The sequence below is a fragment of the Oryza sativa genome, chromosome 6 (genome assembly GCF_034140825.1).
Source record: "Oryza sativa Japonica Group chromosome 6, ASM3414082v1".
NCBI classification, from domain to species: Eukaryota; Viridiplantae; Streptophyta; class Magnoliopsida; order Poales; family Poaceae; genus Oryza; species Oryza sativa.
Window position 1 is genome coordinate 31,055,703 of NC_089040.1, and position 21,089 is coordinate 31,076,791.

Below are 21,089 nucleotides of genomic sequence, written 5' to 3' on the forward strand. Positions count from 1 at the left end.
TTCCACGTATTAGAATTTATATGACATGATCAAACGAAACTGGTGTAAAAATGAACATGATTGTAGTGGCAACCATAGACAAGATCACAGATGACAATTTCAAGTAAAAATCCAGAACAGACCAAATCTGCACCAGCTCAACCAGCAAGCAGCTATCATTCTCATAAAAAATCGACCGTATGCGGAACATTACAATAATGCATGCAAGTATAGAATTAGTTATACACCAGTTGTTACAGATAATAAGGTGATCGTAGTAGTTGCTCAAAACATGCTAACTGAGCAACAGGTAAAAATGATTACTCAAAACTTCCTTTCTTATCAGGAAATGTGATGTTGCACTACAACAATGATGTTTCGATGTATACTGATGTAAGTTAAAACCAAGTGCTTTGTTGCTAAAATCTTGGTTGATAAATTGGTAAGCTATATGTTGAATGATCAAAATTGGAAGGTGATCATCAGGCGTTGCTTGCAGCTAGCCCATTTGATGTAGTCTGTAAAGCATTATTGTTTCTGTAAAGCGGTATTCCTCCACCAAGATCCTTCAGCCTCTTTACCATATCATGCAACCACTCGAAAGTGAGCTTGGACTGAGCATTGAGTTCCTCCCTCACTTGAGGATGCACCCTAAACCAGTCCCCTAGCATCTTGTGAACATGGGATCGAACCATTCTCCATGGAACAGGGTACTGCTCGCACAGTTTCAAATACTCAATGACTAGATCAGCCTGGTCTAAGCCACTAGCTTCATCTTCATCACCATTTTCTTTCCATTCCTTTGTCCGGAAACCAGCAAACAATGCTGGATTTTCTAGAAGAGTTTCAGCTGAAAGCACACCATCAGCACCAGTATGTTCAAGGCAATCCTTCACATCATCCAAATGGCGAATGTTTCCATTTGCAAGTACAGGTATCCTAAGAGCATCTTTGACAGCTTTAATGGCATCCCAGTCAGCTCGAAATTTCTTCCCATCCTTCTCATCTCTAGTCCGCCCATGCACAGCTACCAGAGAAGCACCAGCTTCTTCAAGCATCTTTGCGTAGGCCAGTGTGTCCTCCAGTCGCGGGAATATGCGAATCTTGCATGATACTGGAACATGGAGGTTTGCTGATAGATTCTGTACAAGGGATTTTACGAGAGGAAGGTTGTTCATGAGAAACGCACCATAGTACCCCCTTCTAGCAATGCGCTGTGGGCATCTGCAAGATTTCAGAGAGGTGGTATCGCCATTTAGAAGAGCATCCAGAACAAAACATGGTATGAAGTAATGCTTATTTATCGGGGGAACTGACATTTCAATTAACTGAGCAGAAAAGGGGGAGATCTACTAAACAGTAAAATGCCAAATAAGTCAGAGCAGAGGAAATTTTCAGCATAGAGTAGGGAATACAACATTACCCAAAATTGATATCGACATAGTCGCAGTACGGTTCCACAATCTTTGCTGCTTGTAACAAAATGTCAGGATCATTTGCACAAAACTGAACAAAAAGTGGACGGTCCTCCTGTATAACATACCACCAATTGTCACATTCTATTTTCAGTATGTTCCATAACCAATACAAAGAACGATTAATGGATTACAGAGGTAACAGGACAATAAAAGCTAGTAATTATCAAACTACTATCTAAAATAAAAGCTAATTATCAAACTACTATCTAATCCTTTGTGTAGTGATATGACAGATGTATCGCTCGGAATTTTCTCGGTAACTACGAATTATCAAAGCATCATCAAAATTATTACTCCAGTGAAGAATTAGCTTAAACTACTCCGGGCGCTCTAATTGAAGGATCCAAGAATTGAATAGAAAAGAAATCGTATAAACCAACCATCAAGGAGAATTTACCTTGCATGTGGTGAACTCCATGGCCCTGTGCTTCTCGTTCTCGGAGAAGATGCGGGAGTGGAGCATGGGCGTGTATGCCCCGGTCGCCCCGTAGCGGCGGCACAGCATGCGGAAGGGGAGCTCCGAGTTGTCCACCATGGGCGCCACCACCATCTTCGGGGAGCCCAGCCGCCTCCAGTGCGCCCACGCGCGCTCCACCCTCTCCTCCGCGGACACCGGCGGCGGAGGGGCGGGCAAGGGCGGGGCGGTCTCCTCCGCGGGCGCGACCGATTCGGTGGTGAAGCAGAGGTCCTCGTCGGGATCGGAGGCGGTGGCGAGGTGGGCGGCGGCCGGCGGCGACATGGCGGCGAGGCTAGGGTTTACGGAGCGGAGGAGGCGGCGGCGGCGCGGGTTCCGGAGGATGGGAGCGAATCGCATGCTAGTGATTTGCCTCTGGGCTCTGGTCCTGGTGTGTGGGCCCTACTTGTCAGTGGGGGAGAGACAAGATGGATTCCAGTTATATGGGCCTTTTCGGCCCATGAATATTTATCCGGCCCATGTAGAGAGTAGTAAAATTTCATCTGATCTAGTCTGAACTGAACAATTTCTGCAACACATGTCTGAACAATTTCTGAAACTGAACTGGTGTCATTTCAAAATTTCTGCAACACTTTCAATTTAGAGCCATTTCGAAAATGAAATTTGCAATTGAGTAATTATTGAACCCAACTTGGTGACAGATGTCTTGCTGAATTGGAGCTTGGAAGCATCTTGAAGAAAGAAAAGTTCATGAAAAATTGACAGTAATTCTGATGTGCTCCTTTCATACCCTTGTGGAAAATCTATATGGAGTATATGTTTAGATGATCTGGATTCTAAAGCTTACAGTTTCCAAAGCTTTTTACCAGAGACATTTATGGAAATGTTTCCTAACAAACTGGCAATAAACAGTACATCTGTACATCCTTTCTGATGATCAGCATTCACTGTTGATCAAACTGAAGTTGCAACATAATGTTCAGAGCTGTCTGGCGTCTTCTTAGGTGGGACATTCAGTTATTGGTTAGGAGATCAACTTTCTCTTTAAAAAAAGACAAGATGTCCTTTCCAGATGGGACAACCAATTAGTTTGTTTTAATTTATTTACAAGATATGTTAAAGAAAGTACTGCAATTTGCAATGTGTAGGGACTTAATTCAGCTACCAGAATTAGATAGGACAAGCAACCTGATTATTTTGTGAAAGTAATAGCCCTACCAAGATGCATTAGATGTAGAGAGCCAAGATCACAGCTGTCTGCCAAATTAACTTGTCGATCTTGTCGGATCTCACAATGGTACATCAACACCTGAAAAATATAGTTACATATTCAGAATGGTGGCTCCCGAGGTAAAATGCTTTTTTTTTTTTTGCTTTTCTTAACATATATAAGTAGCATTTTTTTTATCTCAACTGGTTGAGATGATACATGCATAATCCCTCACAATTTTAGAGTAAATTAGTCGTGAATATGATGTGTTGCCCAAGTTGCTACCTTGATTTAGATTCAGAGGATCTTGAACAATGACAACAGCAGCTACTACCCATAATTATTCCTCGGTTACTTTTTGTTTGTGGGAGATAAATAAGAATCCTTCAGCTCAGCTCCTCTTTGCCCAAATGGCCACTAGAGCTGGCTTTGCACAAATCTAATGAGTTTTAAAACCTACTTTGTGCTTGAGAATAATTCTAAAAGGCAACTTGGTGATAAACATTTTTGCTCCATCGGAACTTGGGAGCATCTTACTGACATTCCAAAAGGAAAATATGCATATAATTTTCCTTTTATGATGAAAGCAGTATGGCCAAGTTGGTACTATCAAGTATATTAATTGGAAGTTCTTATTCGAAAAAGTATATTAATGGAAGTGAATAAACAAAAGGTTCAGAAATAACTCCAGTATGCAACGCTGCTTTTGCATGTGTAGTTTGTGCAATTAATTCAACTTTAAATCAAACCATTGTCGTCAGCATCGGAGAGATCATTTTTACACCAATAAGTAGCATCAATTAGTATTATACGTGGCACATAATAATAATGTTTTATTCAAGGAATATGATTACAAAAATAAACAGTGAACTGTTCAGTCTGAAGATTGGAAGAAGGATCCAGAACAGGTGCAGATTTTTTTAGTAGAAGAGAAACTGAATTAGGGTCCTTTGAATCGCAGGGTAGAAAAAACGGAGGAATATGAAAAACACATGATTCTGACAGGAATTGAAGTGTAAAACAGAGGATTGCAAAACACAGGAAAAACACAGGAATGGTCGTTTGATTGGAGCGCAGGAAAAACGCAGGAATCAGATGAGAGAGATAGACTCAAAGGAAATTTCCAAGAGGTTGGAGCTTTTGCTAAATTTCCTCCAAAATCCACATGCAATGCGCCATTCCATAGGAATTTCATAGAATTTAGAAAGCTTCAATCCTTTAAATCAAAGGGCCAAATAGGAAAATTTCCTATAGAATTTGAATTCTATGAAATTCCTACATAAATTCTTTGATTTAAAGGGGCCTTAGCTTTTGAAGTGGCATGCATGTGCTTAGAAATGACATCTACCAATCTCTGTTGCATCACAGACCATTAGTGGTAATTGAGACAGAAAATCCAAGAACATTTCTCCACGAAAACAAGTATCTACCATTCTACTCCAGGTTAGAGCCATCAGGCTATATGCACAGTACAGTCGAGCTTGACACTAGTTGCAATTAACAATTGCATCACCTCATTAAGACAGTTTGGTTCCAGAAAAAAATAATAATTAAGATTCAACAAAAAAACAATTAAGAGAAACTCCTTTTCGATCAATGCATGCATCATTCTTCAGAAAATGATTAATGATATAATACTATATAATCTTAGTATGCATCAACTGGGTGTGGTTTGAGCTGGAACTAATCAATTAAGGATGAGATAGTACTCCCTCCGTATTTTAATATATGACGCTGTTGACTTTTCGACTAACGTTTAAATATTTGTTTTATTCAAAATTTTTGTGCAAATATAAAAATATTGATGTCATGGTTAAAGAATATTTGATGACGAATCAAGTCATAATAAAATAAATGATAATTATATAATTTTTTTAAATAAGACGAATAGTCAAATGTTGAAAAAAAAGTCAATGGTATTATATATTAAAATATGGAAGGAGTAGTAGCTTGGCTAGCTAAGAAAAGAAAGAGAAGAGCCTAATCGTGAAGCCAATCCATCCCTATCTGGCTTAATTAAAACTGGTTGAAAAAAAAAAGAAGAAAAAAAACGCTGGAGCGTGTGCCGCGTGGTGACAGTGACCGCCTGATCTTGGGCTTGATCGCCGGCGATGAGTGGCCGGGAAAGCGCCGGAGATCACCTCACGCTTTTGGGTTCGTGACCGGCGGTGAGAGCGATCGAAATGAGGCGGCCGAAACGTAACTGTGCTACTGCCTGGCTACCAATTAAGGCCGTGTTTAGTTCACATCAAAATTGAAAGTGCGGTTGAAATTGAAACGATGTGATGAAAAAGTTGTAAATTTGTGTGTATAGAAAAGTTTTGATGTGATGAAAAAGTTGAAAGTTTAAAGAATAACTTTGGAATGTAAGCTGCATTTGGGCATGGAAGTGAGCAAGCCCGGTGCCACTTCCACCTGCCAAACTGCATGCACATTGCAAAGAGAAGCTTCTGGAATTCGGAAACAGTTGCTACTACCAGCTTCGAAATGCTTGGCACAACATGCAGTTTCTTTTAAAAGAGAATAATGGAATCTATTTCAGGCTTTGCTTTAAAATGCTACGGCAAATTATACAGAGGTTCTAGGTCGTCGAACGACTACGAAATACAAAATCACCGTTTTGTTAAAAACAAGAAAACTAATATAAATACTCGAGTAAAGTTATATTGAACATCTATTGCTAAACTTTTATCTATGGACTATTATATGGTTGATGAGAATCTGCATTAATTACCGTTGATTTGTTCAGCGGTTTGCAAGTTCTATATAATCCTTGCGTTCCTACAAAATATCTTAGTAATACTAGTCTCTGTGCTAGTATTTCAGTGATTCATGATATATTGAAGATGATGGTTACCGAGTTAAAGGCATCTTTTTTGCCAAAAGGAGACTCTCAAGAAGGTCAAGAAATAAAGTTACCATCAGCTGTGTACTAAAAGAAAATTAAATCTCTTTCAGGTTGGCCTGCATGTATATATATCTTAGAAACTTGAACAAAGCTTTGGCGATATCAGAAACCAAAGTTCTCTTTGGTGACAGTGGCGTCTGTATCTGTATCCTATCTAAGATGACGGTATGCAGAGGCGCCTCCCTTAATAGAACGACGCGCAAGTCTTTTGCGTACCTCCAAAGAAAAAGACGACTTGCATTGTAGAAATGGTGCAGATCACTGAAAAAACTGTGTTGGAATTATGCTTGCGTGCAGCAGCTAAGATATTACTACTTCCATTTCATATTATTATATAAATCGTTTTAACTTTTATATAAATTAAACATTTTTAGATTTAACTAAGTTTATAAAAAATATAGTATTTTTAACACAAAATAAAGAAACTATCAGAATATGTTCAAAGTTAGATGTAACGAAACTAAATTGGTACTATAAGTGTTATTATATTTTTCTACAAACTTTCGACTTAAAAATGTTAAAACGACTTATAATATGAAATAGAAGGAGTAGCACACATTCCTCTCCCTTTCACTCGTGCCCTTTTCATTAGCTACTACCAGGAACATGCCTGGATCATGGGATGGCATCTGCCTTGGCATTTTGATCACTAGCAGCTTCCGTTTATAAATTCATAATATCTTTGGTCATATGGTCCCCAGAGGCCAGATTTTCTTCATTCAGGATGACACACTACCCTACTTTATTAGCATGCAGAAAGTTAGATGACAAAACAAGGGTAGGAAACGAGGAGAATTTTACTCAAGGACTCCATATAGCAACTACAGATATCAATCTATTTCGTGACAGATTTTCCTTACCATAATTAACTGTTTGAGGTTTATCTAGCCAAATTTACGATCGTAATCTATAATTTGATTGATTTTTTTTTAAAAAATGATATGCAACATACACATGGTTGCTTTTAATCCAGACGAATTTGCCGAACGCTCATCCCCATCTTATAAACTAGATGAAACTTCGCGCCTTTCTATGATAGTTTTGTATGAAAATAGTAAAAAAAAAAAACAAACATGTAACATAGCTAGACGACATAACTTTGTAATATAGGTTGATCATTCAAATACAAAACTAATACGATGTGGTGCAATGAGAGAAGGAAAATAAGAAATATAATACAGATTAATCGTCCAAAGGCAAAATCAAAGTGATATGAATAGATAAGAGAAGAAAATGGCGGAAATAAATTGGATCATAGATCAATCATCCTAGGACTAAAAATAATTGAGATGATGTGGCTTAATGAGAAAAGAGAAAAATAGCATTAACTATATTTAGTGGTGATGAATTTTATAGATATATAGGATTTGGCTGGGGCAATTCTGCAGCCACCCCATTGAAAAGAGATAAAATTTTCGCCCTAGAGTCTAAGTTAGCAACCTTAACAGTATATTTTAAATTATCTAGATTTGTTTAATGAATATTGTATAATTACATTTTTCATTACATATGCTTTAGTAATATTGCAAATTTACTATGATGTCTTAATGTAAAGCTATGAAAAGCAATTATCAAAATCACTCATTAGAGGCAATAAAAAGGTTAGAAATACCAAGTAAAAAAAGAAAAGAGTACTGCACTTAGATACTTACAAGTTAGGAAAAAGTGCAAATACCCTCCTAAACTTTAGATAGAAGTCCGTCTAGCACCCTGAACTTTAAAACCGGATATCAAACCTCCTAAACTTCACAAAACCGTTCATATATTACCCTCTATGGTGTTTTTTACAGTGGTTTTTATCTAATTAGTATATAAATTGGATGAATTTGATCACGTGACATACACATCGAACATATATATTAAAATCTCCACCTAAATCTTTCTTTTTATCAACATAATAATAGTACGGTATCACTGTATAAGTATAAATTGATGGCTTACAGTTGATGATATGCAAATATATTATATTAGTTATTTAAAGTTGTTCGTTTAAGCTTTTAAAACATGCAAAACCACCATTCAAAACCACTTTAGGGGGGGTAATATGAACGTTTTTGCAAAGTTTAAGGGGTTGAATATCCGGTTTTAAAGTTTAAGGTGCTAGATGGACTTCCATCCAAAGTTTAGGGGGGTATTTGAACTTTTTCCTACAAGTTACAATGCTTCAAGGTGTGTGCAACATGTAAAAAAACAAACTTTGGTGCATAACTGGTCTCTCAGAATTATAATGATTTTACAGATGGATGAATAGAAGACTAACAATGCAAAATCCAACTAGTTAATGTGGAGGGAATAGGAGTTGACTGCTTATGTATGGAGTTGCTGTACAAATCCAAGGCAGCATTAACCAATGAGATAGGAAGGGGATGATGCGTTTGATTCAGCTTATTGCCTGAGTCGCCTCATTTGTTAATGCTGCCTCTCCGCCGCCTGCCTCGCCCGCCTCTCCGCCGCCGACCGCGCCATCCGCCGTCGTCCCGGCACAGCCGTACGTGCGCATGCCGAGAGAGAGAGAGGAAGAACGAGAGAGAGAAGAGAGAGAGGAAAAGGGGAAGAGGAGTATGATAGGTGGGTCCCATATTTTTTAATAAATAAAATGCTGACTGGATTGCCACGCGTACGCCACGTATGATAAAACCGCTCTGGATTGGGTCGAGGGGGGTAATTTGTCCAGTATTGAAAGTTTACGGGGGTAATTTAGTTGACCACGATAGTTCGAGGGGGAGTAATTCGTACTTTTTCCTTATAAAAACGATTTTGATGTTTCACTTGCGACAAATTTTTGAACCTCTATCTTTCAGTTTTTCGGTTGTAAAATCTTACATTAAGATTCATATTTATGTATATCCAACCTACATCTACACTAAGTAACATTAGATTTTACAACAACTTTTTATCTCTCTTTTAAAAAAAAATTAAGACGGGCTATATCTATTGGTTAAAATTTCTGCAAGATTTAAAACTATAAATATGTTGAAAGATGAATAGGTGCAGTCCCTTGTAATAAAAATGATGTAAAAAAAGCTTGTTTCCATTTTGTTGGGTAATGGAACCCAGGTACAATGGGAAAAAAATAATGAGAAAATAATAAAAAAAATCTCTCACCATCATCCTCTTCCTCTGTTTTATTAGCAGTAGCCAGTAGCTAGCTGAGCTGAGCCTGAGCTTATTATATTTCCCTCCACTTCGTCCTCTTCTTCCTCCTCCATCCCCATCCTCCATCGGATGCACTAGTAGCTGGCCTTGTACCCTACCTAGCTTAGCTACCCACCCATGTCCTCCTCCTCGTCTCCTCTCGCTGTCTGCCTTTGACTTGGAGACCTAGCTCGTCGATCGCCGGCCATGCGGGTGCAGTGCGACGTCTGCGCCGCCGAGCCGGCCGCGGTGCTCTGCTGCGCCGACGAGGCCGCGCTCTGCTCCGCCTGCGACCGCCGCGTCCACCGCGCCAACCGCCTCGCCAGCAAGCACCGCCGCCTCCCGCTCGTCCACCCGTCCTCCTCCTCCTCCGGCGACGGTGGCGCCGCCGCCGCGCCGCTGTGCGACGTGTGCAGGGAGAAGAGGGGCCTCGTGTTCTGCGTCGAGGACCGCGCCATCCTGTGCGCCGACTGCGACGAGCCCATCCACTCCGCCAACGACCTCACCGCCAAGCACACCCGCTTCCTCCTCGTCGGCGCCAAGCTCTCCCCCGCCGCGCTCGCCGAACAGCCGCTCCCGTCCTCCGACTGCAGCTCCGACGACGACGCCGCCGCCGCCGCCACCGAGGAGGAGTACCACTCCTCCGCCGCATCCACCGGCGCCGCAGTGAGCGCGCCTCTTGACGCCTCCAGCAACGGCGCCGGTGGCGGAGGAGGAGTAGGAGGGAGCAGCATCTCCGACTACCTCACCACCATCTGCCCCGGCTGGCGCGTCGAGGACCTCCTCCCCGACGACGACGCCTTCGCCGCCGCCGCCGCGGTGAGTACTACCAACCCATCGCTCCGCCGTGTTCTTGCTACGTCTCCATCGATGAAGCCGAGACTAACCTACGATTCCTTGGAGCAGCAGGCGGGGAAAGAGAAGGACGAGCGCGTGCCGTTCCTCGACGCCGACCTGTTCGACGTGGTCGCCGGCCGGCCGGAGAAGAAGGGCGGCGCGTGGGCGCCGCACGTGCCGCACCTGCCGGCGTGGTGCCTCGACGAGGTGCCGGTCGTCGTCGCCGCGTCGGCGGCGCCAGCGGCGACACCTGTAAAGGCGAAGCAGGGACACGTGCGGGACAGCCACTGGAGCGACAGCGACGCGTTCGCCGTGCCGGAGTTCTCGCCGCCGCCGCCGCCGGCCAAGAGGGCGCGGCCCAGCTCGCAGTTCTGGTGCTTCTGAACGCCGCCGCCGCCGTACAATCTGGCCGCCGGCGAGCTCGACGAACACCTCGATGGATCGATCGAACACCTGTGTAATCACTCAGCTGGTCACTACTACAAGTAGCAATCAGCAAGCTTGATGTGCCACTGTTACTAGCTGCTGCTGTTTAATTAGTGAGTACTAAGCTACTACTAGTTAATTTTGGTGAAAACTATGCTACTTTGTTACTATATAATGAAGTATGTGTATCAAACTAAACTGAGATGTTGGTAATTAATTATCGTATTTTGTAATGTTTCATCTTCTTTAGTTTCTTCATCTAAGATCAACAAGCTAGCTAGTCTTAGTCAACCCATACTACAACATAGATCTGAAGAGAAAAAGAAAATGATATATAATTAACCAGGGGAGCTAATTAAATTGTGGTGGTTGTAAGAAAATAGTGCTGTATACTTGTTTGCAGTGCAAGCTTGAAACTTTGTACTAATTGATGTTAATTTGTGTTAATTAGTCCGGCTCAGAAAGTCAAATCACGCTTTTGATCTTGCATGACTTGTAGTGTTATCACAAGCTATTAGCCCTATGATTCATGTGCGAAAATATCATGTTAGTACTAAGCTACTAGTGTTATCACAATGTGTACTAAGCTAGTACTAGTTAATTTTGGTGAACCTATGCTACTTTGTTACTATGTAAGGCTGTGTTTGGAGGAGGGGGTTGGGAAACGAAGTTTGTTTTATTGCATGATTAATTAAGTATTAATTATTTTTTTTAAAAAAATGAATTAATATGATTTTTTTAAACAACTTTCATATAGAAAGTTTTTACATAAATCATACCGTTTAGCAGTTTGAAAAGCGTGCGCGCGGAAAACGATAGAGGTGGGTTGGGAAAATAGGGGGAAGAACACAGCCTAAGAGCAAGTTCAATAGTATAACCCACTACAAGCTCCAATTCATCTATATCCAATCTAATAGCCAATTTATACAATAGTTGCTTACTATACTATTAATATATGGTCCCACCTGTCATACACACACTGTGTCTTGGAGTCCGTGCTGCAGCTGGCTACAGATCTGTAGCCCGCTGCTCTTCTCTCTCATCTTTTATCTTATTAAAATATGTTTATAGCTGGCTAATAACTGCTATTGCACCTGCTCTAAGTGTGTATCAAACTGAACTGAGATGTTGTTAAATATCGTATTTCGTAATGTTTCATCTTCTTAATTTCTTCATCTAAGATCAACAAGTGAACCCATACTACAACATAATGCAGATGAGATCTGAAGAGAAAAGGAAAATGAAGTATATAATTAACCAGGGGAGCTAATTACATTGTGGTAGTTGGAGCAAGATTGCTGTCTACTACTTGTTTGCAGTGCAAGCTTGGAACTTTGTACTAATTGATGTTAATTTGTGTTAATTAGTCCGGCTCAGAAAGTCAAATCATGCATGCTTTTGATCTTGGATGATTCATGTGCGAAAATATTATGATAGCACTAGCTATGGCATGCAAGTTCTAACCTAGATATGGCCTAATTGGTCTTAAAATAAACTAATCTCGTACTAGAATATAGCACATTCTATTATAATAAATTTCGACATACTCCATATCTATCTAGATTCATTATATTAGAATATGTCGGTATATTATAGTATGAGATAGGCTTATTTTGGGATGGAGGAAGTACCTATCAGATTCATGGATATGGTCCAAACCCTAATACTCTCTTAATTAATTTGAGTTAGTTTCAGTGTGTGCACTCATTCATTGCTGTACAGCTTTCGACTTATTATTGGTCAACCAAAGCCACCAGTAAGATGAACAACAACATCAGTGTAGTTGACATAGTACGATGACTTCTTAATTTTCTTGCAAGCTGCTTATTAATCTTGCTCATACTGTAAACACATTGGGGATTAGTTGATAATTTGCTATCAGCATACAAATTGGGACTAACAGCATGTGTTTTTTAGAGTTTCTGTGTATGGATATATACAAAGGCCAGTTGCATAATAGTACTCGCTATGTCCTTTTTCGAGTTACTTGACCCTTTTTTTCTGGTCATGGCTGAAGTTTACACCCCAACAGCCAATCCGTGCTGACGAGGATGTGTTATAACTTTTTTTAAAAGCAATTTTAACTACAATGCTATAGACTATAGTATATATTAAAAAAAATCTACGCTAACTCATCAAATTTACAATATTTTCAATTAATGTGATAATTTCTAGGCTTCAATAATTACTACTAGTACGTAATAAATGGACATGTTAAAAATAGCTTTGTTGAACATAGCACGCATGTTAAGGGGAATGAAAAAACGGAGGAATAGGAAAAACATAGGATTATGGCAGGAATGTAAGTGTAAAACAGAGGATTGCGAAACACAGGAAAAACACAGGAATGATGGTTTGATTGGACCACAGGAAAAACACAGGAATCGGATGAGAGAGATAGACTCAGAGAATTTTTACCAAGAGGTTGGACCTCTTGTTAAGTTTCCTCCAAAACCTATATGCAATAAGCCATTCCATAGGAATTTTATAGGAATAGAAAAAGTTTAATCCTTTGAATCAAAGGGCTAGATAGAAAAATTTCCTACAAGATTTCAATCCTCCTATGAAATTCCTTTGTAATTCCTTTCTACAATACTCCAATCTAGTTGATGCCGTGATAAGTCCAACTCCAACTTTGAGAATTAATCCCAAACAGTTTGGGTCTCTTTCCACGAAAGATTTCATAATATTTTCGCCGTCTGTCCATGTGTACGGGCCCGGGTTTAGTTTGATAATTACGCCCATGATCATGATGTGGAGAGAGATCATCACTCGCATTAGATCCCGAGCCAAAACCAAATCAACCAAACAAAACCCCATCAAAAAAAAAATCAAATCGCTGCTGCTAATTACAATGATCAGTGTCGATCGATCACATGGCGCCGCCGTGCGAAGGTGGCAAAGCTTGAAATCCGCTTTCGCCGCCGCCGCCGCCGCCGCCGCCGCCGTGGTGGCTCGCCGGATTGGTTGGGAATCCCGGCGACATGGACCTGCCAACGTGTTAAGGTTGGCGCACGTCGCCGCCGGCCGGCCGGCCGGCGGGGACCAGGAGCGGTATGGAGGGGAGGGTGGCGCGGGGGATTAATTATGGCGACGCGCGCTGTGCCCATCCGTGCCACGATCCATCGAGGCGATGGTCCACCACCCTCTCGATCGCCACCTTCGTCTCCGGCGAGGCAATGGCACCGAAGTCGCTGTCGCGTCACGTGAAGATTTTTTTTTTAGTACTCGTATTATTGGTACCACAAAGGAGTAGAGCAAGTATGACAGTATAGCCCACTGCTATCTCTAATTTATCTATAGCCAATCTAATAGCCAATTCATATAATAATTGCTTACTATACTATTAGTATATGGTCCCACCTGTCATACACACATTTTGTCTTGGAGTCTGTGCTGCAGCTGGCTATAGATTTGTAGCCCACTGCTCTTCTCTCTCATCTTTTATCTCATTAAAATATATTTGTACCTGGCTAATAGTCTGCTATTGTACCTGCTCTAATGATATAATATATGCTATCTTTGTTTGTTTAAGTAAATTTTATGATTATATTAAGAGCAATTCTACGGTCCTTGAGTAGGTAACATGAGGTACCAAAAATTTAGCGTAAAATTTGGTACCTCATGGTACCTTATAGTACCTAGGTATCAAGAGGTACCAAATTTACAATAGAAAAAATGGTACCTCATGGTACCTCCTCAAGAACCGTAAAATTGCTCATATATTAACCTTTGAACATGCTTTTTTAACATTTATTTTATTAAAAGTTTTGTGCGAATATATAAGATATAAATCCTATTTAAATATTTTTGATGATAAAACATGTTCTAGGAAAATAAATAATACTCCGTATTTATATATTGTTTTATTTTTTTTGGTATAATAATGTTCAAATGTATATAAGTCAATAACATCGTATATTTCAATGGCAATTGTAAATTTACCACTGGTTTAAATTATTATTGTAATATTACCATTCAAAAATTGTAATAAAATACCATTAGAATTGTTATTTAAGTGGCATTCTTGAACATTTGAGACAATTTGCAAATGCTCTTTTACTTTAAAATGGAGGTATGGAAGCATGAAGGTGTACATGCATGGGATGGGATTGGAGGGCGGTGAGCGTGTATTTAGGCTGAGACAATACGGCATGGGCTTGTCAAATGGACCATGTTTTCTAGAGAGATTGAGATGCTTCAGAATACATTGCAAGAAAGCGGAGCATACAAGATAGCTGCCATCACATTTTGGATCATTACCTCAGTTTTGCATGTGAGCCGGTATTCACTTGGAATTTTGATATTCCAGTCAGAATTGAACTGTTTTGATGTGAAAGTTGTTGACTCTGTGAAGAGGGCAGAAACTATGATGGGAAATTATGCAAGATGTACGTTTACTACTTCATCTATTCTAAAATATAGCTATTTCTAGCACAGTAATTTATCCTAAAATAATCATAATCATTCTCTTTGCTCTCAACCAATCATAATCATTCTCCACTTAATCACCTCACATATTTTCTCTTCTTTACTAATCACAAAATTTCTTAAATCATTTTTACTAGTTTTCTTAATACACGTGTCCACCTCAAAAATCCCTATATTCTTGGACAGAGGTACTGAGATACTCCCTCCATCATATTTTAAGTGCAGCCATGATTTTCCGTACACAACTTTAATTGTCTATCTTACTTAAAATTTTTTTTAAAAAATAAAAATATAAGTTATATATAAAATATTATTCATGTTTTATCTTCTCTTAACAATAAAAATACTAATTATAAACCAAATTCAAATAAAACGGACAATCAAAAATAAGCACGAAAACTTATGGTTACATTTAAAATGGGACGGAGCAGTAACATGTGCTTTTTTTTCCCTGTCAAAGTTAGCGCCAACAGATCAGTTATTGTTTTTGGTTCTAGTGACTGCAAGCAGCAAGGAGCACTCCAAGAATGAAGAATGGAGTACTTTTTGGCATGAACACATAAGATCTGGGGACGTTTTACTGTAGAGAGAGGGATGGAATTTTTAGGAGAGGAGAGGATGAATGTCAGCGTCAGGGTTCAGGTGGCTTGCGACCGCAACTGTTCCTTCCAAGTGCCTTTCAGCAAATCAGCCTCAGCGCCGATGGTTGGTTCCACGACTTTCAGCCACAACTTGCGCCCACGTGCTAGCAACCGCAACATCTACAGTTACAGTGTTACGCCCAGGTCTCTATCTAATCTACTCCTATCTAACAAAATATTTTCTTTTCCCACAGTACTTTTGGGATGGAATATTTTAGATAAGAATAGCAGAAGTAGCAAGCATAAAGTCTACTAAAATACTCGCAATTATGTAAAATAATATTCTGTCAATGAAATAGACAACAGAATATGCCACCAAACAGCAATTACCGAGCAGTAGTAGCAGTCTCTAAATCAGTTTTAATCAGCACTTTATATTCTTTGCAACCTACGGTTCTCGATGCCGCTGGCTCATCGAGTGCAATAGATTGTAGTACGAGGAATAGGTGCAAGGTGAAGCCAAAATGGTACTATCAACGGACGCATCCAACAGCAGGAAAAGGCAAGCAACACATGAGAAAACACTTTTCCAGAGTATGCAGGGAAAGGTAACAGCTAGTGTTCCCTCAGCTAATAACTGGATTAGATTCCCATTGCGTGTTAAGGTGACAAGTGGGCTCCCACTGTCTCACAGACAAAGGAAGCATATGTTGACCAAATATCAGAAGCTCCAACAAACACAAAGGTAAAAGAATCATTTTTGGTTGCTGCATTTCTCCTGCGGGTCGATCTATTTTTACAAGTTTTGAGGAACCACCTCTTTTCTCCTCCCTAATAGGATGATGGTACAACATTTCCCCTGACCACGTTTTGTCCCCTCCAAAAAAACTAGGAACAGAATCACAACCTATCCTCTTTCTTGCAGTTTCCATGGATGAATGGGTAAAGGAAAGAACGTATCTGTGCTTCACATCACAATGCGGAGCACGGCGAGTCCAACAGCTGATATCGAAACAATGGTACCTATGCAGTACTTGATGACATCATACTTTGCTGCCTCGAGCTGGGCTTTCAGTGAGTGAATTTCCTGCCAACAGTAGCAAATCAGACAAACCCTGTTAATGCCCGACAGTGAGATAACAGAGCCCACACATGAAGGCCACTTTACTCACCTTGTCTAGCTTTGTGGTGAGTTCTGTAGTTTCCTCATTCTGCTTGGCGAGTTCATCACGGATGCGCCTGGAATGAAAGTGTTTTAGTCAGATAATATGCAACCGCAGGTTTATTCATTCTGGCAGATAAATGACAAAAACAAAATCGACCATAGCACACATTAAATGCACACTATGACACTACCATGTTTCAATTTAGAAAGTTTTAAGGAGGGTACGTAATCAATGCTTCAAAAAATAATCATACGCAATTTTATCTTAAAATATCATACATGCAGGGAGGACTGAGGATGGATGCAATAATTCTCATGGTAGCAATAGAACCTAGATAGTGTCATCCCCTGTCATAATTTCAACAGGTGCAGTAAGATGCAAAAGATCAAAGGTTTCATGTAATCGGCATCCTTTTTTACTTGAATCTACATCCTTTTCATTGGAGTATTTTCTTAATAGAAATTTACAAGCATCACAATAAAAAATAGAAGAAACTTAATGCAGCAAATTGATACAACTGGAAGATTTTTCTGCAAAAAGTTAAGACTTAAGAGCATTATTTTGTTATGCACAGATTGAGAAAGTACTTTATTAGAGCAGATAAGCAGTCCATGTTGAAGGCCCACTGATAAAGACCACATACAAAGATCATGGCCATCAGTCACAGAGCTTTTGATTAAAGCAAACACGCTAACCATTAATTCTCTATTTCCTTTCTCTTACAAAGTCTAAGGTTGGAATGCACTCTGAAGTTTCTGGTCAGCTATCAAGCAGCAATTGAATGATACATTCATGATCAGGTAGTACACATAAACAGCAACATAAATCTTACCCTCTTTCAAGGTTTAGATCCAGCCGCTGACCTGCAGTGACCTTGTCAATCTCATACCTGTTTCACACAAAATGAAGAACAAGAGAATCAGACCAAGTGTGCTAGTTCACATTACTGTTACAAAAATCTCATAGGTTTAATACCGACTTCAGTTCACTCCTCATCTTATCAATATCTCCACGGAGTTTCTCAGTCTCACGCTGCAACAAAGAGAAATGGTTTTCCTGCAGACAAAAGGTCCATTTCAGCAAATAGTAAGCACTCTACATATTTTTCCAACACTGTCTAGATAGATAAGTACTGGAAACACATTTCCCCAACAATCTGTAGAGAGAGAAGTACATGAACAGGACAGAGGAATCAAGATTCAAGAAAGAAGTTGCAAATACTAACGTATCATCAAAGCAATAAGAGCACAACTGAATCCATGAAAACACAGTGCACAGAGAATTGACATGAAAAATCAGAAGTATGAAAGTATCAGTTGAATGGCTTGGATTTTCAAGTTGAAACCTATACCCCCAAAGTTCTCTAATAAAGTAACAAGACATCACACTTGGTTCTCCAAACTTAATATGGATAACTCAATGCAAATGGTGACAGGTGGCTGAAACAACAAAGGCCAATACTAGCTCCATAGGATTGTTAATGGACACAATATTAATAGCCATCCTGTGCATGTCAAGGTTTCAAGTTAGAAACTACTATCCTAATTAATCTCTGTAAGATTGCAGTATAAGATGAATAAGGTGCCATTGGGATGAAAAAAAGCTTGTGTCCAACCAACGAGCACCATCAAGGAGACAACTAAAACTTCATGACAAACAAAAAATAGAAGCTAATAAATATATGAAAACAACATTAAGGTGAATCTTCATTAGTGAAATATCTTTGCTTAAATATTTGTTAGTAGTTACCTTAGAGCTATTTGAAGAACCCAGTAAACAAGTATACAAAATAAATGTGGATAACAGCCAAGATTTCCCTTCTGTACAGAAAAGATAACCCCATAGATTGCATGCATGATCAAATGCAGGCTGAGTATATGATGCAACAACAAAACACAATGTTGAAACTTATACTTGAAATATATGAAAAAGGTTTAAAAGGCATATACTCATATAAACTGAGCCTGAGAGAAATGCAGTCCTTTATAGCAGGTTGCAGACAAACATTTCAGGTGTACAAAGCATTAGAGCTAATATGAGAACAGGTCCAGTAACTGATACTACAAGATAAGTAACAAGCCTACTAAGCCTGAGACTAAAATGACTTGGTGTGATGCCTCAACATGTTCCAAGCGAAGCTCTAGTTTCTAGAATAACCTGTTAATCTTATCTAGCTTCAAAATGTAAGATCAGTTTAATATGAATATACACATAAACAAAATTGTGAAGATATGCATAATACATATCCTCCAAAGGACAGGACAGGAAGCAGTATCACATTATCAGATTGGCAACTTCCATAATAATAGGAACCCAATTATTACCAATGGCAGTGACATTTAAGAGATTTCCAGATAGAATGGCACTTTTTAGGGCAATCTGAAATCTATACATGTCGGCTGTCGCTATTAAGATGAGAGAGCAAGAATGGTAGGCAAAATGGCCACCAAAACCTCCAAATCTCATCCCAACAGATGTATTCCAACATAGCAACAGCCCAAAGTGGAGCCTAAATGTGATTTTCACAATCCACCATTGCAAAATGAGGCAATGCAAAACAATCCACGGTGAAAACAATGCTAAGTGGAACTTGTGAAATCTATCTAATCATGTTCAACGAACGGATTGCAAAATTCACCCACAATAACAACTAGAAGCATCAGCATATGCATCCTATTTGTGCGTGCTAACAGTTTGCTTCAGATAATACCTGCGAGCTCTGCACTTGCGACTTGAACTTGGAGATATTGGACTCCTGCAGCATCTCAGCCTGCATGGAAAAGCAAAACCACCCATTAACCAACCGTGGGAGCAAATAACCTAGCCGTACGGTCCAAAAAAAAAATGGCGTTACCTTCTGCATCTCGGCCTTGGAGACGAAGGACTCGGAGATGCTCTCGAGGCTGTCGTTGAGGACCTCCGTGATCGCGGAGGTGATCGCCTCCGCCTGCTTCGTGGGCACGCCCTGCGACTCCAGCTTCCTCACCTGCGATGCAACGATCACCAAACGGAAATAAGCACACAACCCCATCATTTCTCACGCGCGCATTCCGTCGAACACCTCTCAACACAACTCCCCCCCACCCAAAAAAAAAAAATCCCAACGACCCAGCATTTCTCGCGTGCGCATTCCGTCGAACACCTCTCGAACACAAAATCCGAGCCGCATTGGGCACGCAAGCGCAACAAACCGGCGGGTGGAGGCACGTTACCAGGGCGAGGGTGTCGACGAGGAAGGCGCGGCGGCCGTTGGTCTTGACGAGCTGCGAGATGCTCCGCGCGGGGCCAACCCACCGGTGCGCCTGCCACAGCTGCTGCTGCAGCTGCTGCAGGAGCAGCCCGCGCCTGCACGCGACAGCCGCTGCGGCCATCTCCTCCTCCTACTCCTCCCCCACAAGCCGGTGCGGAGGGGACGCCGAGGAAGGGAAGGGAAGGGGGAAGGGGGGGAAGCGAGGCGGAGGAGGAGGAGGCGGCGGTGGATTTGGCTTGAGGTCGGTGGCGGTGGTGGGGATTGGCGGAGGGAGGCGGGTGCTAATTTTGGGAAAGGTGAGGAGAGGAGAGGAGGATGGAGGAGAGGGGGCTATCAATTCGAGGCTTGCGGAGGAAGAAGAAGCGGCCGCCGGCCAGGGGGGAAAGGTTGGTTGGTGAGTTTGAGAAGAAATGTTTTTCTTTTTCTTTTTTTTATTTTGGGAAAATGAATTGTTAAAATTAGGCCTCGTTTAGTTCCTAAATTTTTTTCTAAAAGAATGACACATGCATAGAGCATTAAATATAGATTAAAAAATTAATTGCACAGTTTGACGAATTATTTTAGCCAAATTAGTCCATGATTAGATATAAGTGATATAGTAACTCACATGTGCTAATGATAGATTAATTATGCTTAATAAATCCGTCACACGATTTCCGGGCGAGTTATAAAATTAGTTTTTTCATTCGTGTTCGAAAAGCCCTTCCGATATCTGCTCTAACTTCTAAAGTGACACCCAAAATTTTTCTTTTCACGGACTAAACACACCCTTAGTTAATTTTGTGGTGTTTGATTTGTCTTTCTTGCTACCATTCTTTACATTTCTGGATTTTATTGGGATTTTGGAATACGGTTTGTTCAAGGAACGCGGTTGAATGGTAAAGATTAGTATTAATCGATTTATTTTTTGGTAAGCATGTCTCCAACGTGAGTAGTACTATAGTATACGAATCACGTGCCAAATTTTTTGTTCAATGAAGTTACGGATTCTGTCTAAAAATTGCGAAACCGAAACGTGATGGTGCGGTTGCTTTTCCCGTGGGTTTCGGAGAAGGCAAGGGGCATCCCAGCCTGGTCCGCGTTGGACCAGACCAACGACCCTCTTCTCGTCACGGTCAGGTCGATTCGGTCGGTTTGGACTAGACCCAGCCAGCGACGCGACGCGGTTAAGCACGCATGTCCAACGTGCTCGAGGCGAATCCCCAACGCATGTCCAACGCGTGTCTACGCGCGACCCTAGCGCTTGGGAACGACCAGCTGCCCAAATCTAGCT

At 40.7% G+C, this 21,089-nt stretch overlaps 3 protein-coding genes across 4 annotated transcripts; 1 reads left to right on the forward strand and 2 right to left on the reverse strand.

The window, feature by feature from the left end:
• Positions 1 to 128: 128 nt before the first annotated feature.
• On the reverse strand, positions 129 to 2,288 carry LOC4342049 (uncharacterized). The gene is made up of 3 exons (XM_015785684.3): positions 1,855 to 2,288; positions 1,403 to 1,509; positions 129 to 1,203 (listed from the first exon to the last, which is right to left on the reverse strand). Exons 1-3 carry the CDS (start codon positions 2,269 to 2,271, stop codon positions 462 to 464), a joined length of 1,266 nt encoding a protein of 421 aa, XP_015641170.1. The 5' UTR covers positions 2,272 to 2,288; the 3' UTR covers positions 129 to 461.
• A 6,710-nt stretch (positions 2,289 to 8,998) lies between these two features.
• Positions 8,999 to 10,621, forward strand: LOC4342050 (B-box zinc finger protein 20). 2 transcript variants are annotated; one of them, XM_015785885.3, is made up of 2 exons: positions 8,999 to 9,944; positions 10,035 to 10,621. In XM_015785885.3, the coding sequence occupies exons 1-2, from the start codon at positions 9,333 to 9,335 to the stop codon at positions 10,344 to 10,346; spliced, it is 924 nt and encodes a 307-aa protein (XP_015641371.1). In that variant the 5' UTR covers positions 8,999 to 9,332; the 3' UTR covers positions 10,347 to 10,621. The 2 variants fall into 2 exon arrangements, with proteins under 2 accessions (XP_015641371.1, XP_015641370.1); XM_015785884.3 differs by having other exon boundaries at positions 9,153 to 9,944; positions 10,032 to 10,621.
• Positions 10,622 to 15,997: 5,376 nt separating this feature from the next.
• On the reverse strand, positions 15,998 to 20,191 carry LOC4342051 (protein FMP32, mitochondrial). Its single transcript, XM_015785861.3, has 7 exons — positions 19,779 to 20,191; positions 19,421 to 19,552; positions 19,277 to 19,336; positions 17,546 to 17,622; positions 17,399 to 17,455; positions 16,573 to 16,639; positions 15,998 to 16,487 (listed from the first exon to the last, which is right to left on the reverse strand). The coding sequence occupies exons 1-7, from the start codon at positions 19,935 to 19,937 to the stop codon at positions 16,368 to 16,370; spliced, it is 672 nt and encodes a 223-aa protein (XP_015641347.1). The 5' UTR covers positions 19,938 to 20,191; the 3' UTR covers positions 15,998 to 16,367.
• Positions 20,192 to 21,089: the final 898 nt, after the last annotated feature.